The sequence below is a fragment of the Artemia franciscana genome, chromosome 2 (assembly GCF_032884065.1).
Source record: "Artemia franciscana chromosome 2, ASM3288406v1, whole genome shotgun sequence".
In the NCBI taxonomy this organism is placed as follows: domain Eukaryota; kingdom Metazoa; phylum Arthropoda; class Branchiopoda; order Anostraca; family Artemiidae; genus Artemia; species Artemia franciscana.
The window spans coordinates 3,910,781-3,932,281 of NC_088864.1; the positions used below are offsets into that span (position 1 = coordinate 3,910,781).

The following is a 21,501-nucleotide window of genomic DNA, read 5'->3' on the forward strand; positions in this document are numbered from 1 at the left end:
TTGTAGTATGTTAGCTACCCGTAGGTACACGCAGGTCAGGTAGGAAGGTAGGAAGTGAGAGGCACTTTCTTCGATGGGATAAAAATCGGGAAAAATTACATTTTGATGCGACTATTTTACAATTTTTCAGGAGGTCACGGGTAGGAGGGCACATTCTCGATTTCCCGCCACAGTATTCAGGTACAGAAGCCAATATGCCACTACTATTTTTAATATTACTGCAAATTATCACTGCTCTCACCCACCTAAGACTTCTCTTTGTATATATGATGAATTACAAAACTGCCCCTTGGCAACATAAGCTAGATTTAAACATCAACACTATTTATTTTCGTTTCTAATCTGTGATTAAATAAAAAAAACAAGTTTTTTTAACTGAAAGTAAGGAGCGACATTAAAACTTAAAACGCACAGAAATTACTTCGTATACGAAAGAGGCTGCTTCCTCATCAGCGCCTCGTTCTTTACGCTAAAGTTTGACTCTTTCTCTCAATTCTTCTTTTTAAAACAGTAAAAAACTTTAGCGTAAAGAGCGGGGCGTTGATTCTATGACTTTTAGGGGGTGATTCCCCCTATTTTCTAAAATAAGGCAAATTTTCTCAGGCTCGTAACTTTTGATGGGTAAGACTAAACTTGATGAAACTTATATATTTAAAACCAGCATTAAAATGCGATTCTTTTGATGTAGCTATTGGTATCAAAATTCCATTTTTTAGAGTTTTGGTTACTATTGAGCCGGGTCGCTCCTTACTACAGTTCGTTACCACGAACTGTTTGAAATGGCTTCATCTCTCCCTATCCTTATCTATGTATGATGAATACATTCTAGTAACCGTAAAATATATGACAAGTATTTAAGCAGTGGTTTTTCTGTTAAGTTTTTAATTTGTAACAAGCTATCTGGTTCTAATGAAACTTATTATTTCTACATATTTAATTACTGTCATACTATAAACAAAGTAAGTATGACGGCACTAGACCCTTGAGGTCCAAACCGGCTGTGCTGATCTCCGTTTCGCGGCCCTTCACCCAGAAACTGCAATGGGTGGGCTGGGGGCCATACATCCTGTGCTTTCGCACACCCTTCCTGCTTACCTTCCCCAGATTTCTCCAGGTACTCGTTTAGAGCGGGATCGACTCTGGCTAAGCTTACAGAGTCACGCCACTGACCCCCATCCCAAAATAAATAACCGGCGACGCCAGAAATCAAACCCGTGCCCCTCGGACAAGGGATTACCAGCCCAACGCGTCAAGCGCGCTTATCGTCATACTTCTTCTTATAATACCCTTTTACATTCTTCTTTCCCTTCACGATCGTAAGTAGGGTTGGAGTTGGAGTTACCCAGTATAGACTGAACCATGAGACAAGAAGGTTTGAAGAGTCAAATTAACAGACTGAAACAGGAACTCTTTAGAGGAGTATACAAAATATCAAACTCTTGCAACATCAAATAATTCACTTGACTACGAGACAGATTTTTAGTCTGAACTAGGAAACCTAGGAGTATATAATTCTATTTCCTTCTTTTCTCAAGGGAATAGGGAGTCCCTACATCCCTCTCCGTTTGTGCGGCCCTAGGCAAAGCCTATTTTTTAACGTCAGTATTTGAGCTATATAAAGTTCTGCTGTTTAGGCAAAGTGTCTATGTTTGAGCTCAAGGCCATTGTCTCCAAGGCCCATTGCCTCCACATCCAAAAAATCGCTATGCTTAATTTACAGTCGAGGATGCTATTGATAGTTTACTATTTTATGGGCTTTAAAGAGTTTTAATCCGGTGCTGATTCCACGTTTTCTTCTTCGTAATTTTGCAATACCAATTCTTAAGCAACAGATTAAGTTTCTTTAGTATTAGCAACTCATATATTCGACAAAGATGATTCCTCTTTTTATCATTTAAGCACAGTATCTTAATTATTATGCTTGTGTTAACCTGCATCAATCCAACTTCTAGAAACCAAATTATTTGTATTAACCTGTTGTTACAGATTACTGCAAAGAGTTGGGGGGAGAGTGATCAAAAACGTAATAAGGGGAGTTTTAAGCATAGAAACTCCTCATTATTAATGAAAACAGAAACCTATTAAGGTAGCACTATTCCTTTTATACCAGTTTTATTTGTCAATATCACTCTTTAAACAAACTTAAATGTAAGAAGTCAAATTATGAGTTTCACTCCGTGGACATCCGCAAACCTATTTTGGGGGTGGAGGGGAGAGTTTGGCCTAAGAAAAGCATGGCTTGGGAATATGTTTTGGCTAAAATTGTATGTGCTAATTTTAAAAATTACACAATTTTATGCTTGAAATGGATTTTATTTTTGAGGGAGAAGAAAAACTATGCCCTTGTCAAACAATTTACTCTATAAATAGTTATCTCACCTGACCCCTTCCTTTCTGACCATGCAAAGGCCCATGTGCATGTGCTCATGTCAGAACCCCCAAGACAATGCATTGACAGGTTCAACAATGTTCTTTTTTTTACCAGGATTCCTTCAAAATGCATGAAAATTTCAAGAAGAAGTGCTTTTTGACAGTTGGGGTAATTTCCCCCAAAATAATTCATACTACTAGATATATTTCTGATAAGTTGTTATTGTTTCCCATCTTGCGGCCAGAAAAGTTAATGTTGCGAACACATTGGAAAGAAAGACACGAAGAGACAAGCATGAATTCAGTCTAGCCTATCTGACACCATACTTTAAAAATTGTTCATTTTTGAAAAATTATTCCACCCAATTGTACGCATTAATAGCCATGCTATTATGTCTTTCGATAAAAAAAACAATTTCATAATAAAAAAATACCTACTTTGTGATTATTTCTTTTAGCATTTTCAGGAAGCAGCAGTCTACTACCCCCAACTAAGGTACTGGTCACATCAGCTAACGCATCAAAAACAAATGGAAATTTCTCCCTTTGCACAGCCTTTCTAGCAAAAAGTGGCTCCCTCTGTGCCTTCACCAATCTTTCACTAGCCTCTGAATATACATCATCGTCATCATCAACAGCTTTTGCTAACTTTTGGAGTTTCTTTTCTTCTTTTCTGATTTGCTTCTGATATTGTTTCTCTGCTCCTGACATTACTGACACATTCGAAGCTATGGCTGAAATCTGCGATGGCGCTCTTAGCCCAGTCTTGGATTTCTGCTGCATAGAAACGACGATTCCTGGTGAAAGAAACTGAAATTTAATATTCTTGATGAAACAGTAGAAAGTTTTAAATGCCAAGTTCACCACTAAAACTACATTTCCAAAAGCCTAATTTTATTTGAAAGCGAATAATTGATGTAAATAGCTAAAAACTCAAGTAGGTTCCATGGAATTCCCACCTTAACCAACTACTTTTTTTGGTCTAAGTGCCTCAATCTTTACTTATTTTCACAAATATTTCTCAAATGTCCTATCATATAGGAAGATCCTTAGTATGAAGAGTCTTGGCGAAGATACAATCCGACTAGATCGTTAGCTGTTGAGCTTAAAAACAATTTTTCTTTTTCTAAAGCTATATTTCCAAAAGCTTAATTTTATTTGAGAGCGAATAATTAATGTAAAAAGCTAAAAACTCTAACAGGTTCCACGGAATTCCCACCTTAACCAGCTACTTTTTTTTGTCTAAGTGCCTCAATCTTCACTTATTTTCAAAAATATTTCTTAAATGTTCTATCATATAGGAATATCCTTAGTATGAAGAGTCTTCGCGAAGGTACGAGCCGACTAGATCGTTAGCTGTTGAGCTTCAAAATTATTTTTCTTTTTTGTGTTTTCTCTATTTTTTCAGACAATCTATTTTGACAAAAAATAAATATATAAAAGGGGGCTGGAAATTCAGCCCCCTAAGTTTTCTCCTCGTACACTCAACAAAGGTTGTTGCAATATAAACCAGCAAAATACAATTCAAAAATGTGTTATGAGGGTTCAACAGGGATGAGGCGTCGTCCCTGGTCAGTTAAACAAAATCAGAACCCTTAGAAATGCAATTAGGATCTATGGGCCAAAGTTCCATTGATAGCCTGCTTCTCAGTGAAAAAAAAAAGATCGAGTAAATCCAAAGGCAGGCAAAATGCAGAGGCAAATGTCCAGTAAATGCAAAGGCAATCGTGATATTAATGAATTAATTAATTCTATTTTCCACTAAAAGACAAATCGTCACTATATGAGCAGCATGTAAAAAACTAAACAAATAACGCACAAAAAAATAAACAAATAAACCCCGCACAAAACAGCAAATAAAAACTAATATCGCAAAGAATCCCACGATTCGATTCCCACTAGACTCTTACTCTAATCTTTTCTGCACAACAACGTAAGGGTTGGAGATATTAGGGTTGGTAACGTAAGGGTTGGTAATTATTGTTATATTGGCTACAAATCACTCTGTTATGCTTCCAGAGAGGCAGGCGCAAGAGAAATTTGCAACACCAGAAAAAGCTAGAAAAAGCAGAAAACGTGCAAAATGGAGAGACCACTGGCTTAACCATCACCGAAAACAGCAGGGTTTGAACTTGCCGACTGTACAAAACTTTCGAAGACATAAGGATATCGTGACCTTTGCAAACATTACAAGCGAAGTCACCTACTACTGAAGTAAACGTCCAATTAACGCACACAACCAATAGGTGGACCAAGATATACTATATTATATGAAGATTTAAACCTTCAATATATTACGACAATAGTTGTGCTGTTATTGAGCTTTTGGCTAAATTTTCATCACTATAAATTACATTATGACTCACTTATTATCTACTAGTGAAACTCTTATCATAGGTAGCGCAATTTCGCTGTCTAATTAAAGAACGATGTTGGCACAATGTTTTTTTGTCTTAGACCTTAGTATCGAAGGAGTTGTCGAAGAAACTTCAAAAATAACTCATTTGATTGGAAATTGAAAGGGATAGTGCCCTTTCTAATAGTCGAAAGTGATTGGAGGGCAACTAGCCCCCCTTCCACGCCCACCATTTCCCCAAACACACCCAATCTAAATTTTTATATAGCCAATTTGTTCAACGCAGTTGAAAGGCCCGGAAATTATGTCTTTGAGGATGACAACCCCCAAAGCCTTCAGAGCAAGGATTGTAAGTTATTCTTTGGGGGCACATAATGTTTTTATAGAAAGTGTGGTCATATAAACTTCGGACGGATATCATTGGACTGGTGATGAGAAGCTCCAATGCCTTTTTAAAAGTCAAAGTGATTGGAGGGCATCTACCCCCCCCCCACACACACACACACAAACCTCGTATTGTCCTGAAATACATCTAATAGAAATGTTGACAAACCCATTTTATTTAAAATAGTCCGAATATCGCATAACAAGGCTTTAGGGGTCAAAACGAACTCCCAGAGCCAGGGGGCGAGGGTTGTAAGTCATGCCCCGGGGGCATTTAAGGTTTATATGGAAGGGATGGTTGTATAAACTTTAGAGGAGGCTCATTTGGTTGAAAACTGGAATTCTAGTTCTCTTTTAAGGGTTAACAGTGATTGAGGCAGCTAGCCTCCCCCCCCCCCACAACCCCTCTTTTCACCAAAAAAATCTGATTGAAATTTTGAGATATCAATTTTGCTCAAATAGTCCAAAGAACGTATAAAATACCTCTAGGGTTGACATAACCCCCCAGTGCCCTAGGGATAGGATTGTAAGCAATACTCTGGGGACATATAAGGTTTTTATAGAATGGGTGGTCGTATATACTTCAAATGGGGCTCATTTGATTTTAAACTGGAATTTATAATGCCCTCTTTAAAATTCAAGAGTGATTTCAGAGCAACCAGCCCTCGCCCTACGCTTATCATTTCCCCAAAGGCATCCTATAAAAATTTGGAGATAGTAATTCTGTTCATTGCAGTTGACGTTGAAACTCTGTTCATTCATTCATTCATTTGTTGTTGAAACTATGTCTTTGAGGAAGACACCCCCACCACCACAGCTCTCAGGGCAAGGGTTGTAAGTTATGCCCTGGGGAATATAGGGTTTTTATAAAAAGGGTGGTTGTATAGACTTCAAAGGGGATTCATTGGATTGGTAATTAGAATTTCTGGTGCCTTTTTAGAGTCAAAGTGATCAGAGGGCAGCAACCCCCCCCCCTTACACGTCGGGTTTTCCCGAAATACATCCAATAGGAATTTTAAGTCAGTCTTTTTATTCAAAATAGTCCGAAGATCATATAACAAGGCTTTTAGGGTTAATACGAACAACCAGAGCCTAGGGGTGAGGGTTGTAAGTTATGCCGCAGGGCATTTAAGGTTTCCATGGAAGTGATGGTTGTTTAACTTAAGAAGAGGCTCATTTGGCTGAAAGTTGGAAGTTCTAGTTTCTTTTAAAGTCAAAATTGATGGAGGGTATTTATCCCCCCCCCCCCGCCTCCCTGAAAACCTCTTTTTTCACCAAACGCATCTGACTGTAAATATGAGATAGCAATTTTGTTCAAAATAGTCTAAAGATAATGTAATAATGCCTCTAGGATTGACAAAACTCTTCAGCGTCATGGGGATAGGGTTGTAAGTTATGACAGGAGGGCATATAAGGTTTTTATGGAATGGGCGGTCGTATAAACTCCCAATGGGGCTCATTTGATTCGAAATTGGAAATTATAGTGGCTTTTTTTAAGAGCCAAAGTGATTTGAGAGCAACCAGCCCCCCGCCCCACACTCCAAACAAAATCTGGATATAAGATTCTTATATGCCCCCTGGGAGCATATAAGGTTCTTATAGAAAGAGTGGTCGTATATACTTTGGGCGGGACTCATTAGATTGGTAATCAGAAGTTCTAGCGCCCTTTTTAAGAGTCAAAGTGTAAGAGCGCAGCTACACCCCCCCCCCACATACACACGTCGTGTTTTCCCGAAATGCATCCAACAGAAATTTTGATACAGTTCTTTTATTCAAAATAGGCCAAAAATCATATAACAAGTCTTTTGGGGTTGATACAAACCACCAGAATCCTAGGGCGAGGGTTGTAAGTTACACCCCTAGGGTATTTAAGGAACTGATGAAAAGGATGGTTGCATAAACTTTAGAGGTGGCTCATTTGATGGAAATGGGAAGTTCTGGACCTTTCGAAGCCAAAAGTAAGGTCAACTAGCCTTCCCCCCCCCCCCAATTCCCCTCTTTTCAAACAGTTCGTGGTAACGAACTGTAAGTAAGGAGCGACCCGGCTCAATAGTAAACGAAAATCTAAAAAACGGATTTTGATACCAACATATATATTAAAAGAATTGGGTTTTTATGCTGATTTTGAATACATAAGTTTCATCAAATTTAGTCTTACTCATGAAAAGTTACGGGCCAGAGAAAATTTCCCTTATTTTGGAAAACAGGGGGAAACACCCCCTAAAACGTGTAGAATGTTAACGAAAATAACACCATCGAATTTAGCGTATCTGAGAACCGAAATGATGAAGTTTCAAGCTCCTATCTACAAAAATGTGGAACTTCGTTTTTTTTTTCCAGAAGACTGATCAAGGGTGCGTGTTTATTTGTTTTTTTTTGTTTTCCCTAGGGGTCATCGTATCAACAAAGTGGTCCTAGAATGTCGCAAGAGGGCTCATTCTAACAGAGAAGAAAAGTTCTAGAGCACTTTTAAGTGACCAAAAAAATTGGAGGGCACCTAGGCTCATTTTTTCCCAAAGTCAACGAATCAAAATTTTGAGAAAGGCATTTTGTTCAGCATAGTCGAAAAACATAATAACTATGTCTTTGGGGATGACTTACGCCTCCACAGTTTCCAGGGGAGGGGCTGCAAGTTACAAACTTTGACCAGTGTTTACATACAGTAATGGTTATTGGGAGGTGTACAGACGTTTTCAGGGGGATTTTTTGCTTTTGAGGGGGGTGTAAGGGGAGGGGTCTATGTGGGAGGATCTTTCCTTGGAGGAGCATGTCATGGGGGGAGAGAAATTCAATGAAGGGGGCACAGGATTTTCTAGCATTATTATAAAAAAAATGAAAAAATAAATATGAAAAGTTGTTTCAACTGGAAGTAAGGAGCAGTATTAAAACTTAAAACGAACAGAGATTATTGCGCATATGAGGGGTTCTTCTCCTCCTAAATACCTCGCTCTTTACGCTAAAGTATTTTTAGTAATTTCAACTATTTATTCTATGGCCTTTCTGATTCAGGGACCATTCATAAAGAATTGGGACAAAATATAAGATTTATTGTAAAGAGCGAGGTATTAACGAAGGGACAAACCCCCTCATTTAAATAATAAAAATGTACGAACATACATTAATTTAAAAACGTTCAGAAATTAAATTAAAAAAATCCAGTTTTTTTTTAACTGAAAGTAAGGAGCGACATTAAAATTTAAAACGAACAGAAATTACTCCGTGTATGAAAGGGGCTGTTCCCTTCTCAACGCCCCGCTCTTTACTCTAAAGTTTTTTACTGTTTAATAAAGTAGAATTGAGAGAAAGAGTCAAACTTTAGCGTAAATGCGTGGCGTTGAGAAGGAAACAGCCCCTTTCATACACGGATAATTTCTGTTCGTTTTAAATTTTAATAATGTCGCTCTTTACTTTCAGTTAAAAAAACTAGATTTTTTTTATTTAACCACAAAACGCATCTGATTGAAATTGTCCGAAAATGAAAATTGTTCAAAATAGTCCAAAGAACATGTAGCAATACTTGCAAAGTTAACATAACCTCCAAAGCCCCAGGGTGAGGGCTTTAAGTTATGCCTGGGGGCATATAAGGTTTTTGTAGAAGGGGTGGTCTTGTTAAATTCAGATGGGTCTCATTTGATTTTAAATTGCAAGTTATAGGGCCCTTTTTTGAGAGTCAAAGTAATTCGAGAGAAACTAACCCTTTCCATCCATGCCCATCATTTCCCAAAACCAATATCCAAACATAGTTTTGAGACATCAATTCATTTCAGCATTGTTGAAAGGTAAAGTAATTGTGCGTTTGGGGATGTCAAAACCTCCCCCCTCAAGGCCTCGGGGCAAGGGCTGTAAGTTAGGCAATTTGCTCATTGTTGACATATAGTATATGTTATTGAGAAAGGACAAGCATGTTTGACTTTTACTTTCCCAAAATACGAAGGGCATCATAGATGAGTCTTACAGGGAATGTTTAGGGGAGTGTTGAACGAAATCAAAACACGTTGTGTGTATATGGGTTGTCAAAAGGTTGTAAATCAGGAATGACTAACTATATTAATTTGTAATTTTCAGGAAATTATAAGGGAAATGAGCAATTGACCAAAAAGGCAATATTTGCAAGCTAGTGCTAGAACAACTACTGCTACTTCTACTGCTACCACAAGCACTTTTACTATTACCACTACTATCACTAAAACTACTATTTCTGTGGCGAGCACTGCTAAGGCTGAGGATATTGAAAAAAATATCTGAGGAAACGTTGAGGGGAATGTTGAACTAGATCAAAGCATAATATGTGTATACAGATTGCTAGTACGAGCGTGTCAGCAACATTTTTGGAACGGCTTATCATATCACGAGGAAAATTCAGGGGCATCATGATGGGGTGTTCAGTTGACCAAAAAGCAAAGAGTACCTGCTACTACTGCTATTAATATTGCTGCTACTAATAACAATACACTATGACTATTGCTACTGTTCCTACTCCTACCACTACTGCTATGATACTAGTACAATTAAGGTTATACGTATGAAGCAGAAAATTTGACAGAATATTGAGGAGGAATTTGAACTAAATCAAAACACTCTATGCACATACAGATTGTCAAAAGGGCATATCTCAAGAATTGGTTTGGGTATTAAGTTGGAACTTTCGGAGAATACTTAAAAGGGGAGATCAATTGACAAAAAAGGAATATATGCATGTCACTACTAATACTATTACGACTGCTTCTTTTACTAATGATATTACTGCTTACCAAGGCCAGAACATAATTTGCACTTTACGGAAAAAATTAAATGTTTTCGCAATATTATTAACATTTTAAGGAATAAATATAGCATATGTATATTAAACTGAAAATGCACATTATATTTTTTTTCAGTAAAGTGCAAATTATGTTCTGGCCTTGAAAAGGCATAGGGATTTTGAGCCCTACTCATGTTAGTTTCTGCTCATTTTGAGTTTGACTCGGTTATTTATTGTAATTTCTGTTCGTTTTCGGTTTCATTTATTTATCTATGCTGATTTGTGGTAGTTTTATGGTTGGTAGATTATTTGATTCTATTTTTGCTCATTTCAGTTTACCAGGGTTCTTTACTTTTCTTGGAAAAGTAAAAAGCTTTTTTTTAATTAGTAAATATACAGAAATAGCCTAGAGCTAGTCAATTACTATTCCGAGCTGTAAAAAAAAAAAAAAAAAAAAAAGAACGAAAAATTTTTGTACAAAATCGGTAACTTTTAAAACGTGTATGAGATTATTAAGTTCCATAAATACTTCCAGTACGGCAGTCATACTAAATTTAATGAATACTGTGAACTAGATACTGAATTTCAAAATAAGTTTTTGTCACTTGAATCTCAAAATTATTCGATACATTCTCTGTTAATTGCTATGTTCCCGACAAAGATATATTAAGCTTTTCAAAGAAGTGAGGTAAATCATAATTGTTTGCCTTACACAAAAGAAAAGAAAGAAAAAAGGAGTGAAATTATTATTAAACTTTGCGTTTGCGTTTTTAGACGGCAATACAAACAAGTCCTTTCTGGCGCGATAAAAAGGTGCTAAAGCATTGTACTCGATCAAATTTAGTCGCAAGGACATTCACAAAAAAAAAAACAGTTTCTGAAGCGAAATGACAATTTTCTGTCACAGAAACAAAAATAAAAAAAATCAACTAAGAAAAGCTTAAAATGTACTTAAAAGCATTTGTCTCAATCATGCAAATAATCCGTCACAAAAAGTATTCAGAATATCCTTTTTTCGCCAGATGATGAAACATCTTGAAATAAAACAACCAGCAGATCTTTCTTTTAAATTTCCTACACTGTTAGCTTTTATGCTAAGTGTACGTGGCGCAATGTACTGCACAGCACCAGTAAATTAGAAGAGGATTTATTGATAAGCTTACCATTATTTGCCTTTCTTTTTAGTTCTTCGCCAGTTTTGGAGACAATAGCACTTCTATTTTGAAGTAGGTCACTTATCAGTTCAAACCTTTCAAATCCCAGAAGATCAAACAGCTGAAATTAAATGAATAAGTTAGTAAAAACACAACTAAAGTACTTGGGCTTTCTTAGTCAAGCATGGGCGACTATTCCTAAAAATATATAGCATGTCTTATGGTGTAGAAAAAGGGTATATACTTAGCCCGGTCGTATCCGGGATTTTTTTACGGGGGTGTTTTACAAAAGAATATAGTTGTTTTTTTGCTTTTTTTGGGGGGGGTACAAAAAAACTTTAAAAACGCGTCAAAAATTTATTTATATTCATTTTTGTTACGTTTTTAAAAGTCGGACAAACGTTTCGGGGGGTTCAAACCCCTACCCCCCCTGATTACGGCTTTGATACTAAAAGGATACGGAAAGGAGCAGCGAAAGAACAAGAAAAATGACTTGATTATTGACTGGAATCTGTTGAGCTAAAATTCAGGGGCTCACCTTTCAACTGGGGTTCCCACTATGCACACAAGGGGACGAGGTTTGAGTTATAGATAGACTTGTGACATATGGGGGGAGGGAGAGCACCAACTTACCCTAATACGTTCTTCAAATTGGTAAAAATAACTGAGATCCTAAAAATTTAGCACAAAGTTATACGAATTTTACCGCATTTTGAAAATTTTACAATGCTTTTAAATACAGACTTACTATTTAACCACGATTTTACTACAGTTTTATCGATCTTACCCAAAGATCAATCTCAGTCGATAAAACAGTCGGTAAAAATGATCAAATCATCGTTATAATAGATAATTTCCTGTCTACTCACAAGAATTTTGGCTAGTGATGATTCTGGTCACAAGTCCAAGCCTAGAAAAAATGGTCAAAGGCCTTTTCCAATTGAAGAGGAGGCAGCCTTTGCAAGAAGGTTTCTTATCGTCTTCCGGGATTTCACAAGTCTTAGTTACAAAAAGTGTGGAGTGGTAGAAAACCTCAATAAATGACAAATCAAACATATAACTTAAAAGTACAAAAATCTTTACTCGTATAGTTGAAATTAGGACATTAAAAAAATTGAAAAAAATAAAACAATAAAATTTTAAAAAAGTTTAGACTTGCTATTTTACCACGATTTGACTGCAATTTCGTCGATTCTACCCGATGATCAATCTCAGCCGATGAGATAGTCTGTAAAAACGATCAACTCGTCGGTAAAGCAGACAGATTCCTCCCCACTCACAAGCATTTTGGGTAGTGATGATTCTGGTCATAGGACCAAGCCTAGGGAAAATAGTTAAAGGTGTTTCCCAATTGAAGAGTAGGCAGCCTTTAATAGAAGGTTTCTTCTCGTCACAAAACTTCAAGGATTTCTCAAGTCTTAGTTAAAAAAAAGTGTAGGGCGGTGTAAAACCTCATTAAATGATAAATCAAACAAATGAGTTAAAAGTAGAAAAACCTTTACTCGTAAAGTTGAAACAGTAAGAATAATTGCGAATTCTGGTTCGGAATTGTTGAATCTGCGAATATCATTCGCAAGGCATTGCATGTGTCAATAACATACGGTTCAATGCTTGTCTTTTTAGCTAAAAGTAGTTTGGAGAAGAAGAAAACCTCATTATCAATGCTTGAAAGCGTTGTATGGAGACATAAGCCATTGAGAAAGGGGAACAATGTCAATATCTTAAAAAGCTGGTTTTCTTTTAAAAAAACATAGGATTTTCCAAACTTTTCATAGTTTCGGAGCATTTTTTTTTTTTAATGCGATAATCTCTCTTATATTTACAACTTAAAAACTATTATAGCAAAGAAAAATTAACATGACCCCACGACCTTCACTTTGAGCTCTTCCATCTTATAGTTTAAATTTCTATATAACTAGTTCCAACAGGGTACACCACGTACATTTTTCTAGTAAAATGTATCCATGAAGCCTCTAGGCTAATTGCATAAATAAGGGCCGCTATTCTTGGAATCAAATTTATCGTGCCTCCTAAAAGCCAGAGTTTTCGGAGTTTCTGATCGTTCTTACTAAATTGACTACCTTGAAATATTGATACGATGCAGTGTGGGGTTTCAGAGTTACCCGAGTAATATGGGGTATTCAAAGGGTAATAGATTGCCACCACCACCACCCACCCACCCCCAACCAATTTCCATTGTCCAATCGATTTCAGCACTCCAATTAGTTTTTGGCCCTTAAAACAGCGCTAGAACTTTTAATTTGTATTCATCGAATGAGCAATCCCCCAAGTTTCTACGACCATCAGTTCTACAAAATGATGTTTTAAGAAAGAAATACATGTGAAATATATCGCTCTTCACCACGTCAAGCCATTGCGTTAAATGTGGACGATCACTGTATAAAGTTATAGGAGGACGCACAAAGTTGTAGGCCGGTCAATTCTAGAATAGAAGCCTCAAAGTTGACAATTTATCCGCTTATTTATGCGGTACCATAACTATAACTGCGGTACCATAACTATATAACTACCATAACATACCATAACTGCGGTACTCAAGTAATTGCAGTAGCTCCATTTATGCTATTAAACACCATAGGCAAGAAGGAACCAGTTTCTTCTAATTATTGGCAAAGCTTTTTTAACCTCATCTGGAAATAATTAATAAATAAAAATAAAGAAACACCCTTTACTATACTACTGAGGACGCACTTTATCTTAATTTAAAATTTCAGGTCCCTCTTTTATGGGAAGACTGTTCGGGGAAAGAAGGCATGGTAACCTCCCACCCATCAATAACCAACTTGCCTATATTTTTACTCTTACACATAGCTTTACCAAAGAATTAAAAACAACATACTTCATTCTGCAGGGATTCATCACTTCTTTCTGAAGACAACATTGATACAACACTATCAGCTAAATCCTTGGTATCATCAGCAAAGCCATTTAATTTCTTTGACAACCAGTCTCTGCCATACTTGACTTCAGGAATTTGTTTCACTCCCCCGTCAAAAGCCATACTGAATTCCTTTTCATTAGTCAGGGTTCCACAGAAGTCTACAAGGCGGTTCTCAAGGACCAAATCTTCTTTCAGTTTAGGAGTATGAACTTTTATATTGGCTCCAAAGCTCCAATCTTGGACTTTGGCTCCACCTCCATCCTCGTTGGTCGTTTCCAATTTTTCCAGCATGGATGGAGGAAGATGTTCAGCGAGATAATTAACATCCTAAACGATAAATAAATTAAGGACTTTTTTTTAAAGAACACATGCCACCAAAGACCAAAGCTGATCGCGGAGCCATGGGGTTCAATAACGCTAGGTGAAAGGATACTAGACTCTCTAGGATACTACCGTCTAGGATACTACAGTCTAGTATCTCGGTATACTAGACTACTCTATGCTTTTCTTCAAAAAGTAAAAAATACAAAAGCGGATGTATAAGTTTTAATAGACTGAAAGTGAACTGAAAACAAATAGATAAATGATTCGCAGGTAGGTTTTCTGCAAGGAGATCCCCTTATCGTATGAATTTTAAAATTACATAAAACATTTTTCACAACATCATAATAATCCTTTTTTGCTTGTTTTGAAGAGTGTGCCTCATACCCATAAAAAACTCGTAAGTGCCTGCTCAATACTCATAAAATTATCTCGGATTAGCACATGTCCCTCAAAAGGAATAACTTCGGCTATATTTATTTATTTGGTTTCCGTTCACTCCACGCTATATACGATACATATGCCTCTTCATAACACCTTCATAACACCAGAATAATATTAATTATTCTGGAATAAGGGCCTAAAAGACAGCAAACCACAAGAAAGCACTTTAGATGCATATAGCTTCGGTCTTATAAAGTAAAACTAAAAAGAAAGAAGAAAAAATAATAAACAATTTTTATTTTGGATTTCTGATCAATTTTAGGATTTTGCTGGATATCTCTAGACGACGACGTCGATTTTTTTTTTTTTTTTTTTTTAGAGACATAATTGAGTGTCTTTTAATTGGTTGACTTTTAATCAGTAGGATCTTCTTTTAATTATTAAGTTATTAATTCCTTTTAATTAGCATGACCTTTTTATGTAGCCTGCAAGAGGGGAAACACTAGTCTGGATGATATCACAAAAAGGACCAAAACAGATGATTGATGACAGAGATCTTGGCAACATCGTTCGAATGTGGGCAGCCCAAGCCAGTGTGCCGTCTTCAGCTGATTTAACGCTGTAGCGTGTTTATAGCAATATTAGTTACAGCTAGAGGGGAAAATAATAAATAATTTCCATTAATCTTTCGGGTCATTTTTTTTTTTTTTTTTTTTTTTTTTTTGCTTAAAAAAAACGCAAATCAACAGAATTCACTCTTGAACTTTTCCCAGTATTTTTAAAAGCTATAAAAAAAACCAGTGTCACCGACTATGAGTTCGAGAAAATTAGGCTACATTTTGCTAATTCCGCATAAAAAACTGCATAATGAAATTATTTCCAGCTACTAAAATGTATTTTCGAAAAAATTTAAAAAACTTAGGAGTTTTTTAAAAACTCTTAATTAGGAGTTTATGTTTGTCTTTTACTTTAAAAGACACAGTACCGAATATAAATTCTCTTCATTCAAGCAAATATGACGCCCTAGCCCTCAGAAAGGAGGGGAGGAGTAACCGAGTTCTTATTTCACTAAATGTATTCTAGATTCTAAATCTTTGTGCTGAGCGTCGACTACTTATAGAAGTGAATTTGAGGAGAAACTAAAAATCGCACCTTCAAAGCGTTAGTGAAGAGTTGCCAAAGAAGCTCTTCGCTAATCTAATTCCACCTCCATACTCTCATTAATCGTCGACTTGGGAAAACACCCGGGTCAAAACATGCAGATGCTCTTGCAAAAGCCTTTACAAAAACTTCTACACTCGATGATGATGGAGCTAGCCCTCTTATCTCTCCGTCTCGTAAAGTCACAAACAATTGCGCAAATGTAAATAGTCGCAAGATCCTTAAAAAATTCATAAAATCAGATGCAACTAAGGCTGCAGGTCCCGACACAATTCCTCATACTATCCTCAAAAAATATGCCTCTGAATTAGAAGGCCTTTTTGTCTCTCCTTTTTTCTACTTCACCGCTTGATCTTTTCCTGACAACATTCCTTAATTATCCTCAAATGACACGCCACCGAGCTGGGTGGCACTCTTGCCAGTCTTTTTAGAAAACTACTTTGCTTCTTCATCTTTTCTGAAGCTTGGAGTTACTCATATTGTCCTGTTCTCAAGGGTCGGTGTAGACCCCATGCACAACGAAGTAGAAATCTTCCCCCGAACCAATGCATCCTTCTATTATTCAAATCTTACATTAGGCCTGTAATTGATTATGCTTATTCTATTTTTGCTGTTACCCCAAAGATCTGTAGAACTCCTCTCTGGTAAATCCAATTTGAACTGATCAGAGCAGCAATACCTGGCATACGCGTTAGAAATCCCCTCATATATTACAGAGTGATCTTGCTGTGGCGTCTTCTTCTGTACTTTAGAAGTAAACAAACCATTCTCCATGGGCAGAGCTACTAAGGCTCATATCTGGCATAGTTCAGTTCAGTTCAGTTTATTAACATCAAAATAAATGGACAACAATAACTCTCTACCCCTACAAGGCTCCACTGCCCATTACATAGGGGTTAAAACAAAAATAAATACCGAATATAGCTATGCTGCTGCCACACTTGCCATATTGCTGCTTGTCAGGATGAACTTAACAGGGTAGTTCCAGCCAAGATTACCTAACAGAGTTTAGCTGGACATACTGTCACATATGGGACAACCTCTCAGCAGAGGTTATCCCGAAATAACCGTCTTTTTCGCATTTTTTTTTAATAAACGCATAAAAAATATTAAAATGAAAAAAATTGCCAGATCTATTATTGTGAAAATTCGTCAGACAATGATTCCGTGAAACCTGATAAAAACAAACAGCAATAAAAAAACATAGAAATAAAATATAATTAGCGAATCAATGCAGGGATTTTCCTTATTAGCACACTTTAAGACTGGATTTTGTCTTTTTCAGGCCAAATATTTTTGTAAGATAAAACTTATTAACAAGCTATAATTAAAAAACAATGGTTTACCTTAAGTAGATTATGTGCAATAGATGATGTTAATAGACTAAAGGTCACTTTAAGCTTGGCCAGAAGACCAGGGCCAACATTTTTCTTTTTATAGAATTCAAAGAATAAAGTCGCAGCGGCTTCTTCAATTACATCTGGTGGCTGATCACTCCCTAGAGCTTCTTTCGCTACTGCTTTTATTTTCTGAAGCATAGATTCCAGTTTTCTATCTTTCTTAAATGACTCCGTCAAATCATCCCATGAAAGTCTGCTGTAATTAATAGAATTACCTCTAAAGATGGAATTAATGTGTATTTTACCGTAGTCTACTGGGAAAGTATCCTATTAGAACAAAATCATATAGTTTAAACTGTGAATCGTTTCTAGCATTTTCATCCACAAAGAAGTCAATAGGCTTGTAACGAAAAACATACCTGCAGCTGCTGCTGAGAAATTAGTTCGACTCTCTTTACAAACGTAGTTCTACCCTACCTAGTATAGAAACCATAAATAAAAGCTTAAAGACCTCAGATATTCTCTCTATGCGTACAAATACAACATACCTCTAATAGTTCCACTAACTACCGCATATGGTAGCAACATAAAGGTTGGATAGCCCAGATCAAATATAAAAAAAATTACTTAAAGTTTTTGGAGGTTGAATGAACAAAGAGCAAGCCTTCAATAAAGTGAGAAGGAGAATGAGTGTCCACCTGTGCTATTGCACGTCAAGTATATATATGGAAAGACTATGCTGATGGAGAGGGCTAAGGACTCACCAAAACAAACAAATAGCCAATTCTAAAATATAGAAAGGAATCACATGAAGTTTCAAATTTGGGCAAGGGTGGTCCTCTATTATTCTTCTTCCGCTGCGTGATACCTTGTTGTAAATGCATTCAAAATCCATTTACCCATGAACACGTTGAGTAAGTTCAAATTCTTTTCAAGTCCAATTTATTTTACCGCTCTTGAATTTGTTTGCATAAAAAAAAAATTAAATGTTGGAATATTATTTGCCAGTGAATTTGCAAAATCCTTGTAATAAATTTTTTTTATGGCTAGGTATGTGAAAAAATAGTTTCCAGATTAACCAACACAAATCAGAATACTTTATGATACTCTTTAAGACAATAATGTTAGGACATAAATGAAAATGATGATAGAGGAAAAAAACACGATTAAAAGTAATAGTAAATAAATACAGCAGGCCAGTATGAGCATTACATTTACTCCAGTTTTCAATTGATGGGCCTCTGGTAAATCTTCAACTATTAATTTCGATAGTCCCAAACTATTTATCTGCAAATTTTCCATTACCATTATAGGTAAACAAACAGATTTAATTTATTTTCCAAAACAGTTGATACATTTCTTAGTATGTTTTACATTACTTTATTTTATATTCTACATTTTAATCAAATTTAGATCTTTCTGCAATGAATATGTTTCCTTACCACACTCTGTCATTTTATTTCCGATTGGGCAATTTTAGTATGAATCACGTGGGCCAAATTAGGAAAACACAAAATGTAGGCCAAATGTATGAGAGAAAAAATTCACACATTTCTTTCCATACAAATCCCTCCCATTCTCTGTGTACATACTTAACTTGTCTTTTTTGTCATCTTATTAAAGTCTTTTGAATTGTTGAAGTTCATCTCCATTTTTGAAGATAACTTCTCTTCTTGTTGTTGTCCTACTAAGGAACGCTTTCAGAGGCAAGGTAAAATTAAATCCAGTACGGTACCCTTTCTCATTTTCTTTGGGGATAGTCATCTTAGTCCTTATTTTTTCAGCCGAATATTTATAAATCAAATTACTAGCAAAAAAAATCCACAAGGTGGGAGGTTGGGATCTTAAGAGAAAAAAGTATTTTTGCCAAAAAAGCATCGTATTTTTCAAAATGTTGCATATTTGTATTTTTTTTTTTTTATAGAGGGATGAAGCTCTGAAACTTTTTCTTGTGGGCTTGCCATAAATAATCATTTGTACATGATTTTATTTTTTTAATAGGGTCTAATTACTTCATTAATTATTAATTGATAAATGATTTTTAATTCGTACAAGTTTTATTTTCTCATATGTCTGAATTCGTGTGAACATTCGATTCAAAACTATTAATTATTCATTTCTTGTATTACACACAAGAATCCCTTGAATCCCTAGAACAGTTGAGCATAAAAAGCCTATCAGGGAGTAATTGGAATGTCCCAGATTAAGATAAAATAAGAAAATAAAAGATGACTTAGAATCTTTGGAAATTTCATGGTAGGTGGTCAAAGCAGAAGGTCTAATTGAAGTGGAGGGATGAGTGTTCACCAGGATGTGGCTCCTCAAGGCTTAAAGCTGGAATGATTGATAGCCGTAGCTATATTATTAGTATTTATTCAGTTACAAAGAAAATATTATGAAAATTCTAACCTAAGGGGATACAACTTGTGACAACACTGCACCTCTGAACAATTATTTTTTTAATCCCTAAAAAAATCATGGTTACTTACCTACAGGTTTTTTTTCTAAGATATTTTCTTAGCTGGTTTATATCAAAATTATCTGGTCCATCTTGAGATACTTGAGAAAATGCCCTTAAGGACCCAGTTAATCTCGGCTGCAGCATATCTCTTTGTGACCTAAAAACAAAGAAGGTTATGTGCTGAGTCAATAAATTCAATTTTCTCTCTTTCAATGGAAGTTTTCACGTATTAAATAAACAACACCAGTTTTTTCAACTGAAAGCGCGAAGCAAACTCAAAACTTAAAACGAAAACAAATGATTACCTAGGGCGTTGTCCCCTCCTTAATACCTCACTCTTTACGCTAAAGTTTTACTTTTTGGCCTAATTCTTTAAGAACGACTCCTGAAACACAAGAACCGTTTAATTAGAATAATAAGCTTTTCCAGAATTTCTAAAGACTTAGGGCGTAAAGAGCGATGTATTGAGAAGGGGGCAACCCCAGTCATGTACGTAATAATGTCTGTTGGTTTCAGGTTTTGTACATTGCTTCTTGTTTTCATTTGAAAAAACTTGTTTTGTTTTTATTTATTTAATTTCTGATCATTTTTAAATAATACACGGAAATCTGGCTCCCTCTTCATGAAGAATCTCTTCTCCCACGGAAAATCCCTCCATGGAAAGTTCTTCCCAAGTAAAATACATCCCCCTCCCCTTCACACCAGGAAAATTCCCACAAAAAAACTCCACTCTAGCTAAAAATTCCCCACGGAAAATTCCTTGCAGACGATTCCAGCTCAAAATTTTTCTTAGCACACTTATATTTGAAAAAGATTTTAATACATAGTTGTTTTTGCAATCACTCGGGAAATCCCCCTCCGTGGAAACTTTTTCCCGCAAATACCTCACTCCCCCCACCCCCTAGTTGAAAGTTGCTCCCGTAGAAAATTCCTTTCGGAGAATTTATCCAGTGGAAAACTCCCCGTGGAGAATTTCTCCCATGGAAAATCCCCCCCTAAGGAAATATACGTTAGACAATTTTAACCCGGTCAAAATTTCCCCCGGAAAATTTCCCTTAACATATCCACATGCTACCATATCCACAACTGAGTCGGCAAATAGAAAATAAGACAAATAAAAAGAATTTCGTACGGGAGTTCTGGCAAATTCTCCCAGTGTAAAATTTCCCTTAGAAAGTTCACAAATCCCCCCCACCCCCGCAAACTTCCCTCCCCGCGCAAAAAATTATCTTCGTAGAAAGTCCCTCCAGCAGAAAATTTACCCCCCTCCACTTGAAAGCTGTCTGTATACTTTCCAATTACAAATTCTATACCAAACAATGGGCAAACTTCACAACTTACAGACCTTTCCTCAGGGGTTATGTGGGGTCATGCTATCCCCAAAGGCATATTTACTGGACATTTCAAAATCGTTGAACAAAATGGCTATCTAAAAATTTTGATCGGATCAATTTAAGGAAAAAGGGGGTGGGAGGGGGCTAGTTGCCCTCTAGTCTTTTCGGTCACTTAAAAAGGGCACTAGAACTTTTTGATTTCCGTTCGAATGAACCCTGATGCTGAATCTGATGGTGTGATTTTCATTAAGATTTCTTGACTTTTAGAGGGTGTCCTCCAAACGCCTTTCTGAAAATCAGTCAAATTTTCTCAGGCTCGTAGCTTTGGGTAACCCTAAACTTACTGAATCTTATATATTTGGAATCAGCATCGCAATCCGATTCTATTGATATATCTATTGATGTTAAAATTTCGTTTATTAGAGTTTCGGTTACTATTGAGTCGCGTTTCTCCTTATTTACAGTTTGTTACCATGAACTGTTTGATAGACAGATATACACATATCTTAGAAAATCGTCCTTGGAAAAAAATGTCATTATTCCCTCCCTTCCCCTCTCTTTTGCAACTATGCTGCTTTGATACAATAAGGTTA

At 36.2% G+C, this 21,501-nt stretch overlaps 1 protein-coding gene across 1 annotated transcript in view; it reads right to left on the reverse strand.

Moving 5' to 3' along the window:
* Window positions 1-21,501, reverse strand: part of LOC136036140 (activating signal cointegrator 1 complex subunit 3-like) — a gene marked incomplete in the record, with an annotated part of 134,567 nt that overhangs the window by 92,169 nt on the left and 20,897 nt on the right. Inside the window, 5 exon segments of the mRNA XM_065718176.1 lie at window positions 2,809-3,167; window positions 11,015-11,126; window positions 13,866-14,234; window positions 17,120-17,369; window positions 19,603-19,731. Coding sequence (XP_065574248.1) covers window positions 2,809-3,167; window positions 11,015-11,126; window positions 13,866-14,234; window positions 17,120-17,369; window positions 19,603-19,718 — 1,206 coding nt within the window.